This window comes from Tribolium madens, unplaced genomic scaffold (assembly GCF_015345945.1).
Source record: "Tribolium madens isolate multiple individuals breed KSU strain unplaced genomic scaffold, Tmad_KSU_1.1 Scaffold_91;HRSCAF=231;Tcas5.2_LG7, whole genome shotgun sequence".
NCBI classification, from domain to species: domain Eukaryota; kingdom Metazoa; phylum Arthropoda; class Insecta; order Coleoptera; family Tenebrionidae; genus Tribolium; species Tribolium madens.
This window is the reverse complement of record NW_025401063.1, coordinates 11304320-11324643: the sequence shown is the minus strand read 5'-3', so window position 1 is coordinate 11324643 and position 20324 is coordinate 11304320. Positions and strand designations below refer to the sequence as shown.

The 20324-nt window shown below is 32.7% G+C and overlaps 1 protein-coding gene and 1 non-coding gene across 4 annotated transcripts in view; both read left to right on the top strand.

Moving 5' to 3' along the window:
* The first annotated feature begins 2982 nt into the window (after nt 1–2982).
* On the top strand, nt 2983–3055 carry Trnak-cuu. Its single transcript has one exon. It is a non-coding gene; the product is annotated as a tRNA-Lys (tRNA).
* A 207-nt stretch (nt 3056–3262) lies between these two features.
* The window catches only part of LOC123010590 (hemicentin-1), a 43212-nt gene continuing 26150 nt past the window's right edge, over nt 3263–20324 (top strand). The window contains exons 1-8 of one of the 3 annotated variants that reach the window (XM_044407604.1): nt 3292–3306; nt 3355–3563; nt 11804–11936; nt 16200–16414; nt 16931–17047; nt 17552–17758; nt 18184–18335; nt 18415–18559. In XM_044407604.1, coding sequence (XP_044263539.1) covers nt 3473–3563; nt 11804–11936; nt 16200–16414; nt 16931–17047; nt 17552–17758; nt 18184–18335; nt 18415–18559 — 1060 coding nt within the window. In that variant the 5' untranslated portion in view covers nt 3292–3306; nt 3355–3472. Of the gene's footprint in view, nt 3564–11803; nt 11937–16199; nt 16415–16930; nt 17048–17551; nt 17759–18183; nt 18336–18414; nt 18560–20324 lie in introns of those variants that run through there. The other 2 variants (XM_044407603.1, XM_044407605.1) reach the window with 2 other exon arrangements.

The window sequence follows — 20324 nt, the reverse complement described above, 5'->3', positions numbered from 1 at the left end:
CTAGTTGGTGCAAACGTCTCAAAAGAAACATCGCGAAACACTATTATTTATGAAGCAGGAGAAATTTCATCCAAAAGAAAAAAAAAAAATAAAGGGGGTTTTGGTAGACTGGAAAGAGAACGAGGTTAGTTTGTTGTGAGAGTATTATTAGAATACTCAAGAGAAAACTACGCGCTTGAAAATAGTTACGATTGAAATAGACGATAACAGCTGACTGCTTTAAAATAAATATATTATACTGATTTTCAGCCAAATATTTGATACATTTCTTGCGTGATTTATTACATCCATTGAGATGACAGATAGGATCATTGCAAATCTGATGAAAATGAGATAATTCTGCACAGTAAAAATATCTACTCAAAACAATTTTTAATTTAACTTTGTAATCGCTGATATTAGCCTTTTCTCTTAAGCAACATCGACACTATGTCAGATTTATAAAAGTTTACAAAACTCAGGATACAACTTCTTTGTTTCCTCTTCTAATAACCTGCAGCAAAAAATAGTTATTATTAATATTAATAGTTATACAAGGCGATTAAGACATTATTTATCTACGAGTGAAAAGGATAAGTTTGCGAGTGACGAAGTGGACTTTTTTCACGAGTAGATAAACAATCTTTATCGTCATGTATAATACTTCGTTTTATTTTGTACTCACCTAACAGAATTTCTTGCATATAAACAGTAGATAAAAATTACTTTATTTCAGTAGACGATAAAAAACTACTTTATCTACGGAAATTAGTTGATAAAAGCACTCTTTAACATTGAGTACAAAATAAACATTTAAAATTATTTTTCGAACAAAAATAAATAAAGTCAAACTGCAAAATTTAAACCCTCATTCATAATTTTGAAATGTTTATAGATATACTTTTTATTCTTCGACACTGTCAAAATTTACGGTTTTTCTCCCGTGTAAGAAAGTTTTGACAACTGTTTGGCATTTTTCAATACGAAACGTCAGATTATTTTTAATAGATTTAAAGCAAGTTTAAGCCTTGTTGAGTCTAATGCGAAGAATAAAATGTTATATTCAACTGGTTTGAGTGTAAGTTGGACGCTTTATTCCACCTCGTGGATGATAAGCCACTCGTTACACCCGTTATGTCAGAAATTAGTGTTTAACCGTCTGAATGTCACAATATGAAAAAAATTTAAACCGAGAATTTTTTATCTTTTACAAGAGACGTTTCACCTACGAGTATCCGGGAACACACTGTATATGTCTTTCGGGTCTAATATCTCTCTTATTTGCTAACCGACTTTTATGAGTACATATTAAGATGTAGGATAACTTAGAAGGTGGAGAGGTAGTTAATACAGTGATGGACAGAGTATTTCGTCCACCCAATTTACTTGACAGATTAAAAGTGTAAATTAGTCTTTAGGTTTTCCTAACCTTGTTTCAGAATTTTGATTAACGTTTGTCATGTTGACAATATGCTCGATAATTCTTGCTACTTTTTACCTTTGTCCTTTGAAATGGTAGTCCTTGGTATACACAAAAATATAGAGACACGTCTTTGAGACATACCTTCTTATACCAGAGAGATAATTTTTATTTTATTAAACGCACTTACTGCTGGCATGTTCGAATTTGATTAAATTTGACAATATGTATTTGAATGTCAGTTAACCTGACAATAAAGCACAAACTAAAGTGAATTTTTGTGAATTCACAGAAATTGGGTGGACGAAATTCACTGTCCATCACTGTATTAATAAAATTACCTCAGAATAAGAAAATAATTTTACTCATATTTTCTCAACTTAATATTAAGCGAAACTATTATTATATTGCTAAGCACTAAAAAGTAAACCTCTGCACAAAAAATAACTAAACCACTCATCTGAATTAGCAGAAATAATTCGATTATGTTGTTAAAATATTTGAGCTAATTTTTGAAAGAATTTTATTAAAGTTACCTTAAAAAGAAAAGTTTTTCGTCTTCAAGTACCTTTTTGTTCAACGCTGAAAATCTGTGGTAAATTAAGTTAGAACATCTTTAGAACTTTTAGAACCATTACTGACCTTCGATTACCTTTTATTGTGTTACAATGGTTAGTCTAATAAATGCAGTTCCTAAATTACGTTTTTCTCGATGCTTTAATGAGTCACTTCAACACCAATTTGGGTGCTGAAATAAACTAGTACAATTTAGGAAATTTTCAGCTACATTTTAAGCGATTTCTCTTATTCCAGGTTATGTGCATGAAATATGTATTTGCAGTATTCATTGTTAATTAACAATGAAAATTTTGAAAAATTCTCGACATTTGACATTTCGAAAATCGAATTGTTTAAACTTTGTGACATTTATTACTAACCACCACCTTATTAAAACAAAAGTTCCTAAATTTTGAAAAATCGTATTTTATGTTAAAAAGTACGTAAAACGCGCAAAATAGAAAAAATAACATTTCATAAGGCAGCAGATACACGCCAAATGTCCTGGTCCAGAAGTAAAAAGTCATTTTGGGGTGTGTAAACACAGGGTATTTTGTTAGTTTTTTAGGGCGTTCTTGGGGTAATTTTCCATTATTTTGGGAGCTTTTAACCGTTTTTTCGTGTGCCCAATTTTTGGTGGTCTACATATATTTGGGAACTTTTGGAGTGGATAAAAATTAATGATTTTTGACAGGTTTTGGGACCTTTCGGTAGTTTGCTTTTGAGCAAACAGCTAAATTTGTAAGATTTTGCCTTGTTTTTTAAAATGTCCTGGCCCAGAAGTATAACATTTTATATACTATTATATATTGTATTATATTATATTGTATTATATATTACAGTATTACATATTATAGTATTACATATTATAGTATTACATATTATAGTATTACATATTATAGTATTACATATTATAGTATTACATATTATAGTATTACATATTATAGTATTACATATTGCAATTACTATATTTTTATAATAAAGAAACTGAGGCGAATTCAGTGATTTGCTACCCTTTGTACCTAGCCCGGCTAGCTCAGTCGGTAGAGCATGAGACTCTTAATCTCAGGGTCGTGGGTTCGAGCCCCACGTTGGGCGCTTTTTTTTATTTTCCCATGCTTGTCTTGGCTTCCGTATAAGTCTTCATTACTGACATATGTGTTCATCTGTTTACAAAATTCATATTAAAATGCATCCGTTAAGGTTACTTAAAACAAACATCAAGTACCAGGCCGTAAATCCTGCGTCCAAATAGAATAAATACTGAGAAGATCCGCGCTATAAATACTCAGCAAAAAAGCCAATTCTCGAGAGTAGAGTAGGAGTGAATTCTGTAAAGAGCTAACCGCGTAAGTAGGGTTAAAGTTTAGTTTTAGATCGTCGCAAGCTAGTTTAAGTCACATGTGTCTCAGAGAATGTCACCGACATCGCTTCAGAGTATTTCGAGTGCGGACAAAATCGGATTCCTGCCCGAGCATGGGCTAACGTCGATCGGATGTATTTAAGGCCGGTGCAATGCTGAGAGAAATCGTAGCCAAAATCGTGATAGTTTTCTGGTTTGCAGCCAGTGTTGCATGCTTGGATACCCCGGAGTTCCAGAGGAACCGTGAGTATGCGATATTAACTACTTTGATTCGCGGGATTTATTACTATTTGCCAGTAATGGAGGTAGTTAAGTGCAACAGTAGCGAACTAATTATCCGCAACATTGTAACGTCCAGATAGTTGCAATTTACTGGCAATGTGCTCCAAGTTGGTTCTTTGCTGCTGAATTAATGGGGATGTGAGCGGACCAGGCCCAAGGCAGTTTTGTTTATTTTGCTGTTCCAAGGTGCATACATATACATAATTTGCCACAAACTACTAATTCGCAACTAAAATCCAATTTATTGCGCGAAAAAGTAATAATCGTGGATCAAAATAACCGATACGTATTATTTTTATGACATTTGTGTTTTAAGCGGAAATGACATTCTAGCCGTTAAAATGTATTTTTAAAATAGATATTTAGGGCCTTATAAATTCTTGACCAAATCCTTTTATATCTATAGTCATATCAAGTGTTATTTATTGCTAATCGACTAGGTTTTAGACTGATGGCCAGAAAAGAGTAATTAACTCACTTAGAATTAATTAATAATTTACGATAAGTGGTTATTAGAATGCGTTTCTGGTCGCAATGTGTTTTTCATATTAATTAAAACTACGTTTTTAACATTAAAACTTGTGTTATTAGTATAATCAATGACTAATTTCCTTTTGATTTTTATTTTTCATATTCCTAAAAATTATCTAGGATGTACGAGTATGTACTAATGTATATTAAAAAACTAAGGTAAAAGGAATGCATTTAACATTACAATAAAATTTAAAAATTGTTCGTTCTGAATTTCACTAAAATGGTCTCTCTTGATTCAAACAATTTTTTGTTGGAAAAAGGCCCCCAGTGGAACAGAATTTGAGCGAAAGCTTTGATCCATTAATACGCAAAGTTGTATTATTTCCTTCATTAAATGTCTGGCTTTTGTGAAATTTCTCCCTTTATAAAAAATTATATAATAATGAAACTAACATGCAAAACATGTAAACAGATTACAACACACTCAGAGACTCAGACTTTAGATTAATTACGCTTTTCTAAGTCTGTTTTTTTTGGCAATATTGAATATACATTACCTGGACAAAGCTGAAACTTTGAAAATGACAAAAAACAAAGTGTTTCCATTATTCAGAAATGTCACGTTCACTAAAAATAATCGAAACTTATAATTGGCGAGACATCAAGGAAATTGGCAATATAAAGCTTCACCTCTACGTGATTTAACTCGTTCAATCGAAACAATTACGGCTAAGGTTTGTAGGACATTAAATTGTTTAAACTGGATCGAAATGTTTAGAAACCTAGTCAAATTAAAGGATTAAATATTTATTGAAAGCACACGTAATTCTTTAATGGATTATTTATGAATTCTAAATAGCTTAGATTGAGTTACTACAAGCTGGAGAAGTTTATTTTTTTTTAATCAATCCCATTGTGAAAATCTGTAGATATAAAAATAGATGCAAAAAGACAGCTTAATGTGGCCGTGACCCGTTTTGCATACACTTTTTAAAATAAAATTTATAGATTTTTTGTTGTGAATTTTGAGTAATATCAAACTCAAAATTCTGTGGGCGCTCAAGCACACGTCGGAAAACAAATTCTTTTGGTGAATAATAGCAATTAGGAATATTGATTAAATATCTACGTAACAGACTATTCTTACTATATATATCATTTTTGCTAGCGTTTTGGGAACATTGCCATGTGATGTGATATTTGATTCCATCATGTGCTACGTACTTCAAGCTTTTCACTGTGTTTTGTTGAACAATCAGCGCCGTTACAATTAGTTTCTTCGTTTGTGATTTCGAATTTTCAAAGCTTTTTAATTAATAAACTGTTATATATTAAATCTTCTTTAGACGCTTTATAATACAATAATTTAAAAGGGCTTTCTATTCCAGTATGTTTTTTGAAGGAAATGACACTGTAAAAAAAACGGTAGTTGACACTTAATGGAGCTTTCACGGTAATAAATTAAGGTTGGTTTTAAAAGAAGTAATTTTGTTTTAACAATGTGATAACACATCAGGAAGATTTGGGACCTGTAGGTAGGATGAAGTTTATAATCCTGACAGAACGCTCATATTCAACTTTTATTAATTGGAATAGTTGCGCCTGTTTATTCAGATAATTACAACTGATCACAAGAAGATGTTAATAATTCATTTAGTAACCCTTCGACCCCGACTAATTGCAAATTCCACAAATAATACTATAATAATATGCTTTGAGTGCTTGTATTAGATTCGCTTTTGAACAGCCTTTGCTTGAAATAATATTACATCTCTTTGTTGTCGAAATTGTAGTACCAAAAATGATTTTGATATGGTCCACTAATCTCATGTTGATTAAGCTGAAAAATCACACTGATTCATAAATTTTAGAGCTTTGACCCGCTTGTTCAGTTTCTCGTGCTTTTCATATCGCCTCGATACTCACGCACCGGATACACATTTGTGAGCTATGGCAAACATTCATAGCAACTGGCGTAATTTGTGGATTCTCAATCACAAAGGTACGTCTATTTTAGACCCAACTTTATGATTCATTTGGCAAAAAAATTCGAAATGTGTTTTTCAATTCAATAAAATTGCGAGTAAATATTTTAGGTGCTTGTTTATTAAAGCTACGCAGAAATTTTTGCAGTTTATAAATTAAAATGTAAATTTTTAATAAGTACAAAACTAAAACAAGCTAAAATAACTTGCTACCTGAAATTAATTTTAATATTATTACAAACTGTCGGATAATAAAATAAACCATTTCATTACAACATAACAGCGTTTTTTAAATTAATTTGTAATCACATATTTGCTTTAAAGATTAAGTAGTTTTATTAAATTAAATTAATTAAAAAATAGTAGGTGTTTACAATTGACTTATTAAACAGGTAGGTAGTATTTTTGAGATATAAAATAAAACAAAAAATTAGACGAGTAATAACAAAAAATAAGCATTGTTGTTGTTATATCTGCAGATTTACTTTTTCGGCTTTAAATTAAAAATAAACTAAATTTTGTAAGTTGTGCTTCAAAGTTATAAAAGAAAAAATAATGCTACTCTTGTAGCTAACTAATATCTGCACTGATTCCATTATTTCGTTTATAGCATTTAACAAAATGTGTTTAATTTTCATGCTTCTGTTTAGGTAGTTTATTTAAAATGTGAGTATTATTATTAATTAAGTAGAAGTATTATTATTAACAGTAAATATTACTATAATGCTCGTATTTAATGTAGGTATAGATATAGTAATATTCTTTTAATTTTTCCCGTTTATCGTAAAACTGTGTGAAATAACACAATCCCACGCGCTACAAGTTTTGTCTTTGTTGTTACTATGCGAATGAGTGAGACAAAATGCAAACGGTCAAGCGTAGCGGAAAATTGGAGGGACCACCAGTCGTTCTCAAACTATGAGACGCCACTAAGCTAAAATTTGTTAGTATTATTATTATTTTTTTAATAAATTAATAAGTCTTGTATGTTTTCAAACAAAACAAAATGTTAACAGTCGGTTTATTTTATTAAACATCCATTCATTAATTGTCAATTTCTCTTGCTGCATTTTTTAATCTATTGAGAATCACTGTTATGTTTTGGTTGAGTGAAGTAGATAGGCGTGCTAAAGTTTGCTGTCTCTTTAAACAACTTAAGTGCGAGAAAGACAACATACCAGGGACCAGAGAGCGGCATAACGTTTATCTTACTTGCTCCTACCTACTTACTTGAAGAGCGAGAGAGACAACAGTTTTATGACATTCGGGTAAAATTAAAAGAATTCTTCTATATGCAGAGTCGTTAAAAAGTATAGATACAGCTAAATATTTTCAGTGATTTAGCAGAGCACGTTGAAATTTAGAAAACAGTTTACCTATTTTTTGGTCAAAGTTCAGGCGGCAAAGAACTAAAAAGGCTAAATAAATTACTTTTTTCAAAATTTAATTAGTTCGATAATTTTTTTTTAAATAAGATATGCATGTGTTACATCACAGAACTCAGAAAAAAATGCTCTTCTTAAAAATATTTAATTTGACCCGCCTTGACATTAAAAAAAATCAAATTAGCCTTGTATCCCCAGAACAAATAGCGATAGAAGTTTGATAAACATACGAGGCGATGTAATTTAAATAGTTTTAAGCATATACCAAATTTCAATAAGTTTTGATGAATAGTTTTTATAATATTTAACTGTATTCATACTTTTTAGCGACCCTGTATATTTTTTTAGAAATATTTCAAATAAATCTACTGTTGTTGAGTATAGCAATAATATACAGCTTTTCCAATTTATAAGTGTTGCTTAATCCGACCGTGTTTTTCCCAACTCGGTTTCATATAATTAATTTTTTCCGCTTTGCAAATGTTGACTTTCGGATTCGCAATTCGGATTTAGCGTTTGTAGACTCTGGCGCGAAAACAAACATTTCAAATAATATTTTGTCTTGCATTTACCGGATTTAGCGTATTCAAAATGGCATAAATTCGTGATTAATCTCCCCAAGTTATAAAATCAGCGTTTCATTTTGGCGATGCAGATCTTGTCCCGCATTAATCAAACGTGTACCCGCCAAACTAATTTGGATGGAAACTCAGCGGCACGTAGTTCGAAAAGGAATGCCGAGTTTCACAAATAAATCTTATTGTTGCGAGTTGGCGCCATTGTTCGCACATCCTCTGACCATCCGGCTCGTGCCCGAGCCACTTTTGCCACATCTGGTCTCACTTTCATTGATGAGAACGGCTTAAATCGCGCTTTGTAAAAATAGACACGCCTCGACACTTCGGGAATTTCAGACATCTCGACTCAAAAGACATTCAATGGTTTTAGATGGTATTGTCTGGATTTTCAACAAGTTCTGTCTGTGCAACGAGGAGTCGAGGTCGGTGAAAAGGCCATGAAAGCGCAAGATTCTTGTTTTTTTTTTAAAGATCGTTATTGCTAAAATATCTAAATTTGGGTTTTGCACATTTTGGGAGATTCGAGGAACGCCGAATTTTTCTTTTGGGAATTGTCGCTTATTTGCTCTTGTGTGATAATTAAGCCGTGACGTAATCTGTTTATGATATTAAAATAAACGTTTCTATGGAGTATGTGTGCGATACAATAAGTCGCGGTGTTCCTAAGCCATTGTTCCGGAGCTTAAATGGTACAATGCAGACGTTTTGCGCTTTGTTCTCGCTGATGACTTATGACGTTTTAACATATGTTCCCAATGCTAACAAAAACCAACTTATCTGATGCTACGTACAATGTGCATTAGGAATTTCCTTCAGTTACAAGTTTAATATTTTTTAATTACAAAAACTAATGTTAATTTATAAGTTTATTTTGGTGTTAATATTTTTTAGATAAATAAAAAAATCTCTTTTTCTATAAGCTTACGTCTCAGAAAGTGCAGTTCTGTAACTATTATATAGTGTCAGTTATGTGAAGTATTTATGTAAAATAATGTTTTAATTACCTTGATGGTGTGCAACTTTATAAAGGACATAAAAACTTAAAAGACGTAACAATCGCATCGTAAAATAATTCGTGTATGTGCTGCTAGTCATGAAAATGAGACTTTATCGTCTTATTAGTCGTGTTGCGTTGACAATACTTTGAAGTTAGCGAGACTAGTGAGATTATAAGCTTTAATTATAGCGGTTATTATCAGACGAAATACACGTTTATTGATATTAATATTTCGGCGTTAATTGCTATAATGAATGTATTTTTTCATTTGAACCAGTGGTCACGCATCAGTTGACACGCAAGCGATCATAACTTTGGGTAGATGATATACTTAGTAACTTTTTTGTAATTTTTTTTTTCATGAATTTGTCTTGCCTCTATCGATTTACCTCAAGACTTGTACTATTGAATTTTTTTTTAATTTAGTGTTATTCCTTTGAGGTATTTTTTTTTAATCTGGTAAAGGTTTAGACGTTTGGCGGTAAAATTTAGTTTGGTACAACGATTTTTGCCATAATCCCATAATTTTCGCTCGCTGATTTAATTATCCATTTATGGCAACAAAGATTTTGCGAATGTAGGTAATCCCGGCAGCGCGTAGCGTAACGTCTGAGCGAATCCGATGAAATGTCTTGCAACAGCTTACAGGTCACGCGGCAAATGAGATTATATAATCTCTCAATCCTCGTTAATTAGAACCCTTAAGTGGCCTCGTGGTCTGAAACAAGATAATCTAAATTAAATAATACCTGCTAAACTGTGACCGGGAGACGATTGCAGACCTGGTGTCTCCCGGATTATATCACTCGAAAATTACACCACGTGTAATTGGACTTTATTACTAAATTACAACGAGCTCTCTCTGAATTAAAGTAGCTCTTTCGATCACACGATTTGAATAAAACTGCCCTGAGTAAATCTCAGATGCAGCCGTCCGAATCAGCGATGAAGTCGTAATTAGTAGAAAAACAAATGTTGGACCCCTGCGAAGTTTTCGCATGAAACGTGTCGTGTGCCGGGGTTGGAGCGCTGCCAGCGAGGGGATTCGAGAAAGACTAAAATATCTGTGTGGGTGCGAAATGGTTAGCCTCGAGATTTTACATGAACATGCTACGAGCTTTCTCCACAATAAATGTTGATTCGTACCGAAGGAATTTGTCATCGTGCGATCTGGCGAATTTTCACTGACGTAACCGCGTCAAAAATGAAAACAGCAGACCTTGAATTTATCCGCCTAGATGAGTAACAATCACAAGTGCAACAACCTATTTAAGGTGCGTGGGGTGGTAATCGGCGATTATGAAAACAGAAATAGAGAGACACGCGGTATTTACCTGTTTCTAAATTAATGTGCCAAACTTTTGAGATGTTAGCTAAGAGCGGCGCCAACGAGATGTCCTGCTATATTTTAAGAAATGCCTTTAAGGCAGCCTGGCATACTACTTGGTGTCAGTTTGTGAAACCTTGACGAGCTATAAATGAAACAATTTACTAATTATGACATTTTCCTGAATTAATTTATTAACAACGTAAGGTCATTTGTCGGTATTTTTTTTCAAGCTATTAAATTTGGAATTAAATTGATTTTATTAAAAAAAATTGTTAATGTCAACAATTTAAATAGCTCTTGAATTCATTTTAAGCTCGACTCATAATGGGTATCTATTTCTAATTGCTTCCAGGAATACTCCTCAATAAAAAGTATTTAAAAACTTGTGAACTAAAATTCAAATGAGTCTTCTCTCTTTGTCATTTTTTCTTCTTTTCTAACATAAAATGCATTTTGATCTGAAAATAAATACGCACCGGAAGGACGACACGTGCTCAGTTTCTCTCTGAGTTTTTTTAAAGTTTGAAAGCATTTTTTAGAATTTCAGGCTTTTGAAATTGTGGGCAAAATCGATAGGTATGTGATGTAAATATAAATTAAACAAAATATACATAATACCAAAAAAAAAAACAAAACAAAACGAGAGTTTATGTTTGCGAAACGAGAATCGAATTCGAAAAGTGGAAATTTATGGTTAAACAGTGTGGAATGTTATATGCGAAACAAAAGGCTTTCCAAATTACAGATTGCATTTTATATGTGTTACGCAGCGAAATAATCCAATTAGTCATCTGGAAATGGCCTGAAACAAATATACGTCCCCATTATTTCAGACTTTTTCACAATAATCAGTCAATTAACAGCGCTATTCTCCGGACGATTTTGACAAATTCACGAATAATTATCGCAATGGACATTAAAACGTTCGTTTGCAGCCAGACAAATAAATTGTTAAGTGTTTTAGTTGAAGCCTTAACCTTGCGGAAGGATAACTGGGGAGGGCCCGCATGAGGGCTAGCTCGATGCAGATGAATCACTACTTTTACCTTCAAATTTATCAAGTTAACTTTAAACTGCAAGTGGAAACTGAACCTCGGTTTTAATGTTATAATAACTTAACCGAGTGTGAAAGTAGATGATAAACTCCGTTCTTCCTATCAAAAGCTCGTGTTGACATAATTTTATTAATGTTGGAGCAAGTGGAAGTGAAGTATATGATTCATTCGGAAGGATTTTACCAACAAACAAAAGTATTAGACTTAATCCTGTGATTCTCGTTTGCCAAAAGGATAAACCCAAACTTTACACAAAAAATTAATTAACTGAATATTTAATTACAAGAAAAGCTCGGCTTGTAATGTAGATAAAAGTGTGAAAATAATTTATTTATATTTAGAACAAATTTTAATTAAAAAACCCTTTCAACGGTGGTAATTCACCATTTTGTTTCAGTTCCAGCAAAGGTGATTTGGGCCGTTTTAGGCAAGGATGTGGAATTACCATGCGACGTAACCCCGCCAATACCCAGCGATAACGTTAAGATGGTGTTTTGGTTCAAAGATACAAATGGAATGCCCTTTAATAGGTAAGTTTTTCATGCAACTCTCGATATTTTACGAAAAAGGATTCGTAACAAATCTAGGAAAATATTGGACAAACACGCCACAAATCCGTGACTTTTCGATATTTATCTGGACGGGAGGACTAATACCGCTACTTGAACTGATTATACGATCTATCAGGATTAGTGTAGCGATAAACAACTAGGTTATGTCGGCTATTAGAACGCGGATTTGAACTGAAAGGACGATTTGCAGCCCATGTTTTAGACGCCATGTTTATAAGCTTATTATTTCTTGTTAAAGGAAATTTAAATTATTGTATCTACAAAAATTTCGAAGTTATGAGAGTTTAAATTTTGCACTTTGACTCTGTTTATAAAATAATTTCTCAAGTTTTCTGCTATAGGCTATTAGAAGAAGAAACAAGGAAGCTGTATCCTGTTCTGTTAACGTCTGTTTAATGTCATTTATGGCTTTTATTGGCAAAATTTTTGTTCTTTTACTAAATAATTATAATAGTTATTTATTCGACGAGTTTGAGTGTAAATCGGACTTTTTATTTGACCAAGTGGATTTTTAAACCACGAGTGTAACGAGTGGTTTACCATCCACGAGGTGGAATAAAGCGTCCGATTTACACTCAAACGAGTGGAATACAACATTTTATTCTTCGAATTAGAGTCAACAAGGCTTAAACTTGCTTTAAATCCGTTAAAAATAATTTGACGTTTTGTATTGAGAAATGCCAAACAGTTGTCAAAACTTCCTTACACGGGAGAAAAACCGTAAATTTTGACAGTGTCGAAGAATAAAAAAATATATATCAAAATCATCAGTATCATTAAAAAAATGTTAAATGTCAGAAAATAAATGTCAAAATTTTTTGACAGATACAATTTTTTAAACATTTTTTTTCATGTTTCTGGTATCTTATCTTGCTTGAAATTTTTCACTGGAGCGCGAGTTCTGACACACCCTGTATGTATTTAATTTATAAGAATTATACACAAAATACGAGTAATGTGGGGTTCTGTACAAAAAATATGAAGTCACAAAGAGCTTAAAGGATTTTTTTATCCCTGTGGAACTGGAAATATATTTAACACTAGAATATAAAATGAGTCTTATTTCAAAAGCTATCGATTGATACCAAAAAATACATCACATGGAAACTTTTTCTTCTTTGGTGGAATATTAGCTTGAGTTAGTTTTTCAGTTAAATCTGTGTTATCGTTCGAATCATTGGCTGAAAATGTATGGCGTGTATGAAGCGTTCATGGGAGCAGAAGAGCTGTATCCGGGTTCGCATTCAATTACTTTACAATGGATTGAACTATGTGCTCGATATCGCATTGGTAGCCCCTCGAGTGTCGTTTTTACAAAGTGGTATCATACTTTATATCGGATTAAAATTTAATGAATTTTCTTCTTTCCAATTTAACTCGTGTGCTGCTTTTATTAAGAATGGAATCGGTTTTATGTACACTTTTATGCACATTTCATTTTAATATTCATCGGCTAACCGCCCGCTACAATGTGTCGAAATTCTTCTTCTTTGAGTAAAAGTGATGAAACGGCTCTCAATATTTGATGTGCCGTCTCCAATGATGGCTTTTGCGAGTTCAGCAAATTACCGAACGCAGTCTCCTGACAGCAGCCAATAAACGTGAATGTTTTATTGTGCTATTAAATAATCCATTTGAATTCTGATGCTTTGAATTGGCGGCGAATTTTTCTCCGATGTAATTATCGAGCATGTCAACGTTTCGATTCGGAGATATGTGAAATCTGCCGATGATCAATATTGGCATTGTGTTGAGGATTTATTTCGGAAAATGAAGAATCGATCTGCTACGGAAGCGAGCTGTGGAGGATCCGGAATATTTAACGCAGCTCCGGATATATAAATCAAAGACCCGGCCAGTACAGCAAATTGCTGACTTCACTACTTTCCTACAAATGCTGCAAGGTACAGGATATGCCGCCAGCACTGGTTTCCTAAATGTAATCTTACTTTCCACTACACAATCTCTATTACTACGATCGCAGCAATGACGAGCATAAATTCAACAAAACAACAAAAGTTTATCTAAAACAAACGAAACTTTTGTATTCTACAAACTTGCATTGTAAATGTGTAATTGTTTAAAAAGAAAACAAATAATGAAATTAATAAGTAATGGAAGAAATAAATATTTGTAGATATGAGCTGACGTTTTCAAACTCTGGAAAATATACAATTATATTGAAAGTAAAGAATATATATGAAAATTCAGGTAAGTTGAGGTAATTTTATCTTAAATAAATAAATATTGCCTGTAAATATATGTATACCGCGTGATTTTAAGATATATGCTAATATTATAACAGGTGATAATAGAGCTCAAATGAAGTCAAATAACTTGCCTTATCCGAATGTTTATAGTTTTTGAAATATAGAGGGTTTGTTCGTAGAATAATTTTAAATTGGGACACAGCCTAAAACTTCATCAACTCAAATTGTAAACAAAGATAATTTCTGAGGTTAGCTCTTCAAAATATTCTTTCTTGTACAAAAAATTGGATTAAAATCAGCAAAAATAGGCATACAAACAATATAAAAAATATCATAAAACGGTAAAAGTTCTGGATCACTTTTTTTGTTGAAGATCACTCAATTTCATTATCTTAAATGTTACAGATTATTAGCAATGTAAACTTTGGAATAAAGTACTCAAAAAGTTTGTTTAAATTACATTTTTTGTCAATTTTTCTGAGGCCAAAATGGAGGTTACACAATCTATATCTCAAAAACTATATATAAACATTCGGATAAGGCAAGTTTAATTGTTTAAGCTTCCTTTGTGCTCTAATATCAGTTGTTAAAATATTTGCACGTATCTTAAAATGACCCAGAATATGGCGAATCTGTTTTAATTAAAAGTAGTTTTGATTACTTTTAAAAAATTTGGATTATTTGAACTATTTTTAGTTCTGACGGTTTTATGACCTCACTTATGTGTGAGGAGACAACTAAGAAAATTTTAGTTATTTAGATCGTATAGTGGATCTTTTAGGACTAATGAACATATTTTTAGAAAACTAAAAATAAGCATTAAAAGATTGGTTTAAAAAATATTGTATTGGTGGTCTTTTCTGATAAAATCCCGGTAAACCCCGCTAATATTTAACTGCACAGGTGCAGATCAGTTGCGAACATTTTACATTCCGTTAACAGCTAAACGCTCTCTGTGGTTTTACAAATTGCCTGCATTTTTTTAAAATTTATTACACGAGGTGAAAAAATTCTCACTTTATCTGGTTTGATTAGTTTCAAATTTATAAATGGAGTTAAATTGTAAAAATATGGTCGAAGTCAGTGCAGCCAAGTCGGTGACTTCGAGAATGAAAAAAGAATTTATTTTTAAACTAAAGTTCCTGTTGGTGCTCAAACTTTTCCAGCTTTCTTTCATCTTCGCCAACAATTCAAAAACACAGTCGTTGAGTCAAATAAAGATTCGGTTCCGGATTTTTTAACTTATAAGTAGCTGCAAATGATAACTGTGACACGAGAGAAATAAATTTAGTTTTATTTTTACATTTTATATTTGCTAAATAAGTATATGAAAGTTTTTTAATGTGAAAAGTGTCTCAAAATAGAGGAAAAAAGTTTGACTTGGTGGTGTCGTGAGTGCTTTCTGCGTTCACAATTTATGATATGTTTTTTAGCAGAAGCTGAAATGAAGTGAAATATCTTGCGCAATATATTTATGATTGGTTGTAAATCACTTGTACTGGATATGTGAAATATGAACTTGAAGGATTTGGAGTGAATAGAGCCGCAATCGGTTGTTTTGTTCGTCGGCATCGACGACTAGATGACGTGTCATATCGAGTCGGAAATTTATCAGAATTCTCCGCGACAGTTTAGATGCATTAGGCTAAAAGCTCACGGTTGCATCAAATTTCCATCCTCAACCATTGCACTTTATGGGAAAGCACATATATGCGAGGTAACGCGTCAAAGATCCGGCAAAACTATAACTCACAACGTCACATTTGTCACTGATAGAATTACAATCTTGTCGGGGCCTCATGGGTACAAAAACCCGCTATTGTGACAATATGATAAGATGCTAATGAAGAGGAATTGCTCAATTTTACGCCGAATTATTTGTCATGGATGTGCGGCTTTAATTTATTTCGCTCTACGAAAAAGTAAATTAAATATAAAGCAGCGAGTTTTTATTTGCTGTTAACTCAACATTTGCTATTTATCTTTTTATCGCTGTGGTTTTTGCTTGCAGCTTAGATGCCCGGGGCGGACCTCTCAGTGAAGCCTCTCAGCTGGTAATGAGTGATGACCTCGGATCCCGCTCCTACTTCATCAAAGATGAGCAACCCTCCAAAGCCAGGCTCAGGATACGTAATGTTGCCATACATGATGAGGGAGTCTTCAGATGCAGGGTGGACTTCGATAACTCACCAACCAGGAATTTTCAAGTTAATCTGACATTAGTAGGTCAGACTCCAATACTGATAAAATCACTTTTGAAGCACTGCAGTTAAGCTCTAAAATACATATTTCGAAATATTTATTATTGATTTCAAACTTTTTAAATTATTTACCTCAGAGCAAATATTTAAAGTAACCCATTTGACTTCTTGGCACACAGCCAATCAAATCTTAAATTCACTAAAATCTTATTAATGACTTTTAATTTAATTGATCTACGTATTCGTAACTACATGATTTAATTTTCCAAGTTTACACAAATTTCTTGATTAAAAAAAAAAGATAATCAGAATATGTTATTTGATCTTTGTCTGTCAAATAGTTTATTTAAGTTGTTACATGTTTCGGCCAAATTTTTTCTCTTATCTAAATCACGATCTCTTACAAAATGGATCAATCGATAATAATTAATGAAAAAATTAGTTTTACCATGCACTTTTTTAAGTAAAACTAATTTAGGTTTACGAAATCGTAAAGATCAAGATGCAAATGTTTATCTCAGATTTTGTGGTTACGTTTTAGTGCAGCCATCTGTCCCCAGAATTTTTAATGCCGAAGGAAACGAAATTAAACGGAACAGCAGCGCGGGACCCTTTCTGGAGGGTGATGAGCTTTTTTTATCTTGCCAGGTTACAGGTGGTAAGTGACAAAATCTATTGTTGTAGTTCAATTTAGTTCCAAGTTTTAATGGGTATTTTGACACCTTCAACCACATATTTTAAGCAAAATTGAAACGTTTTAGAATGTGTTTAGTTTGCCAAATAACTCATTATTTTAGTTTGCACTAGAAAATAACACTCTTTCAACTTTTTTTTTCTTTTTTATGACCTTCTTAGTGTCTTTTTACCTCTTCTCAACTGAGGATGACCACTTTGTGGTCGAAACACGTAATGGTTAAATAGACGTTTGGTGTTTATGTAAATTATGCGAATTATTTCATTGACGGCACCAAGAGATCCAGATTTTTTTTTAAATGTTGAAAAAATAAGTGGGTGTTATTTTATTCTTTCAACAATTATTAAAATTAACCAAAACCGCAACTAAATTATAAGGGTTGAAGAAACTTATGACATGCATTTTAATGCTTAAATTTCTTTCCGGTTGTCTAAATACATTCAGAAAAGTTTATTTGTTTGTTTCCAGGTCGTCCACGTCCTTCCCTGACCTGGTGGCACAACGACACCCTTCTCGACGGCGTTATTGACTCTTCTAAGACTTCTTTCACCACTGTAAACCAACTAACAATTAGAAACGTTTCAAGATCATACCGAAAGTCTCATCTTGAATGTAGAGCATCGACTTCAGCGATCGCTGGCGATGTCGTCCGTGTCGTCCCAGTCGTAGTTTTTTGTAAGTAAATTAATACAACTATGATTTATTGCTTCCGCACGGAATTCACTTATTCAAACATTGAAAGCTTCACCTGTATATTCAGTGGCAATTAAAATTTTCACGCTTGATTTACCATTTGTGTACCCTGCGAAATAAATGTATATCGATTAGAATGAAACAAAGGCAAATATAATATTTAACTTTGAAACTTCACCAAATGCAATAAACGTAAATTTCACATTGTTTCATTTCCCCACGGTACAGTTTGGCATCAACATCGCAAAGGCTTCGTGGGGTGGAAACGAATAAAATTCTCAATGTGACAAATTTATCCAGAATTTTGCCTTTAAAAATAATCAACATTCAGAACTCCGGATAAGTTTGTTATTTAAATATTGAAGCTACAATGAAACTGGATCTTTACGCGGGTTTTTTTGTTTCAGTGAAACCCAACAAGGTTAAAATCGTCACTCCCAATGATTTGCTCTCGACACGTAAACCTCAAAATGTTAAATGCGAGTCTTCCGGATCCTATCCTCCAGCAAAATTAACATGGCTACTTGACGGTAAACCTATTAGGAATGCTGTTGTTACGGTAAGTGTGTTTAGAACCTTTTAAGAGAATAAAGGATGCACCAAAGTTACATCTTTTCACATTTTCACTAATTTTGCAGGAAGAAGTGACGGATTTGTTTACGGGAAGCATCATTTCATTAAACGTGGTGGCAGACAACGACGGCAAAGATCTAGTATGCCGAGCGAACAATCCGCGATTTCCCGGGGGTTCTCTCGAAGACAGACGACAGATACATGTTGCTTGTAAGACTTTTTATTTTTATTTTTTCGGTCGCTTACCACCTGTTCGGATAATTCTTTTCTAGTAATTTAAGTGAATAATGCTTTTATCGTGTATACTTCAAACTAATCAATTCTCGATACATGCCAATTTATATCAAATGTATTATATATCGACATTTCGCATTTTTAGAAGCGAGCACTTTAGAGAATTTACATAAATTAGTTTTTGTTGACAGTACCTACGATACAGGCAAATGTGTTTAAAACAGGATCATCATAAAATTGACAGAGCTGTAAAGAACTGCAATAATATGTCTTATTATAATTTGCAGCTTGTAATAAATTGTACTAGTCCACAACTATAATTTAACACACACGTAAAAAGATGATTGCAATAATTTCAAATGTCTTGTATTTTTGGAAAAATTATTTAAAACTTTATTTATATTTTGCTTAAAACACATTTCCCGGATTGAGTAGGTATACAAGAGGAAAGAAAATTTATATTTACTTGCTGGAAAGAAAAGTTCCTTACTTGGACTTTTTTCTAACATACAGAAACACGTTCGTTATCTATAAGAAAAAAAGAATCTATAAGAAGAATTTGTCGGAAATATTATATTCTTATTTGAGAGAAACAAAACGCAATCCAAAATGCCATATATCGTTGCATGTAGCACGGGCATAATTGTCGATTATGGCTCTTAGGAAGTTAAAAGCCTTTCTAACGTCGTACTTTAAACATTCTTTCGGGCCATAATCTCTTAATTATGCCTTTGGTACACAAATAACTATTATTATATTGATTAAATTATGCTATTTATTTTGGCGAACTGCTGCTGTTGTGTTAATTAAATATCAATAAAAATTCATGCAACATAAAATTCATATTAATTAGGTCAGGACATTAATATAAAAACTATTATTGTAACGAATTTTAATAAGTTCAACTTATAGTGGAGCAATTTGAATGCATATTCTCTGTATTTAATTATCGACATAACATTTATATACGTTATGTGAATAATGACACTCACTAATTAATTTAAATTCACTATGTTTTCGTTGGTCGTAATGAATAAATTAATTTTCGTCTAATGATAGAGTGATATCCATAAATAAATAAGTTTTTGCTGTTCAAAATTTGTAATGAATGGAAAGGAAAATTCAGCATTAATACCAATTATATTTATGTCACTTAATGATAGCGGTTTGCTTTTTCTTTCAGTACTAAATTATATTTGTTTATAAAGCAATAATTGGGAAGTTGGCAATAGGACAAAGCCCGGGTCATATTTTCGCCCCATTCGCAATCTGTTACACCGCAGCCGTTAACCTCGTCAAACAAATATAGGGGTTGCACCCCCGTAATAGTCGAATGACATCGAATTAAACGTGTTGCCGGTGTCTGGCGACTAAGTCCCTTATTTAATGAAAGTTTTCAAAGAGCTCAACGAAATGCGCGAGCTTTCTATTAAAACAGTTTAGTAGTAGCAAGAGTAACGTTGCGGATGTCTTTAACAAAGCTAACTCAAGCTTTTTCCCGTGAGACATGCACCGAATTCGGGATGACCCTGGTTTTGGAAACCGAGCATCACAAATACGGCTGTTTGTATTCTGATCGTTTGCTCGCCCAAGTTTTGTATCTTCTTAACTCCAAGATGGTGTGTAATCACTTTAGAGGTGGGTTGAACAGTACGAGGGAAACATGGCTTTAATTGATTTAGTACGGGATACACTTAAAACACCTTGAATTTAAATAAATTTTCATTTCTAAAGCAGAAAG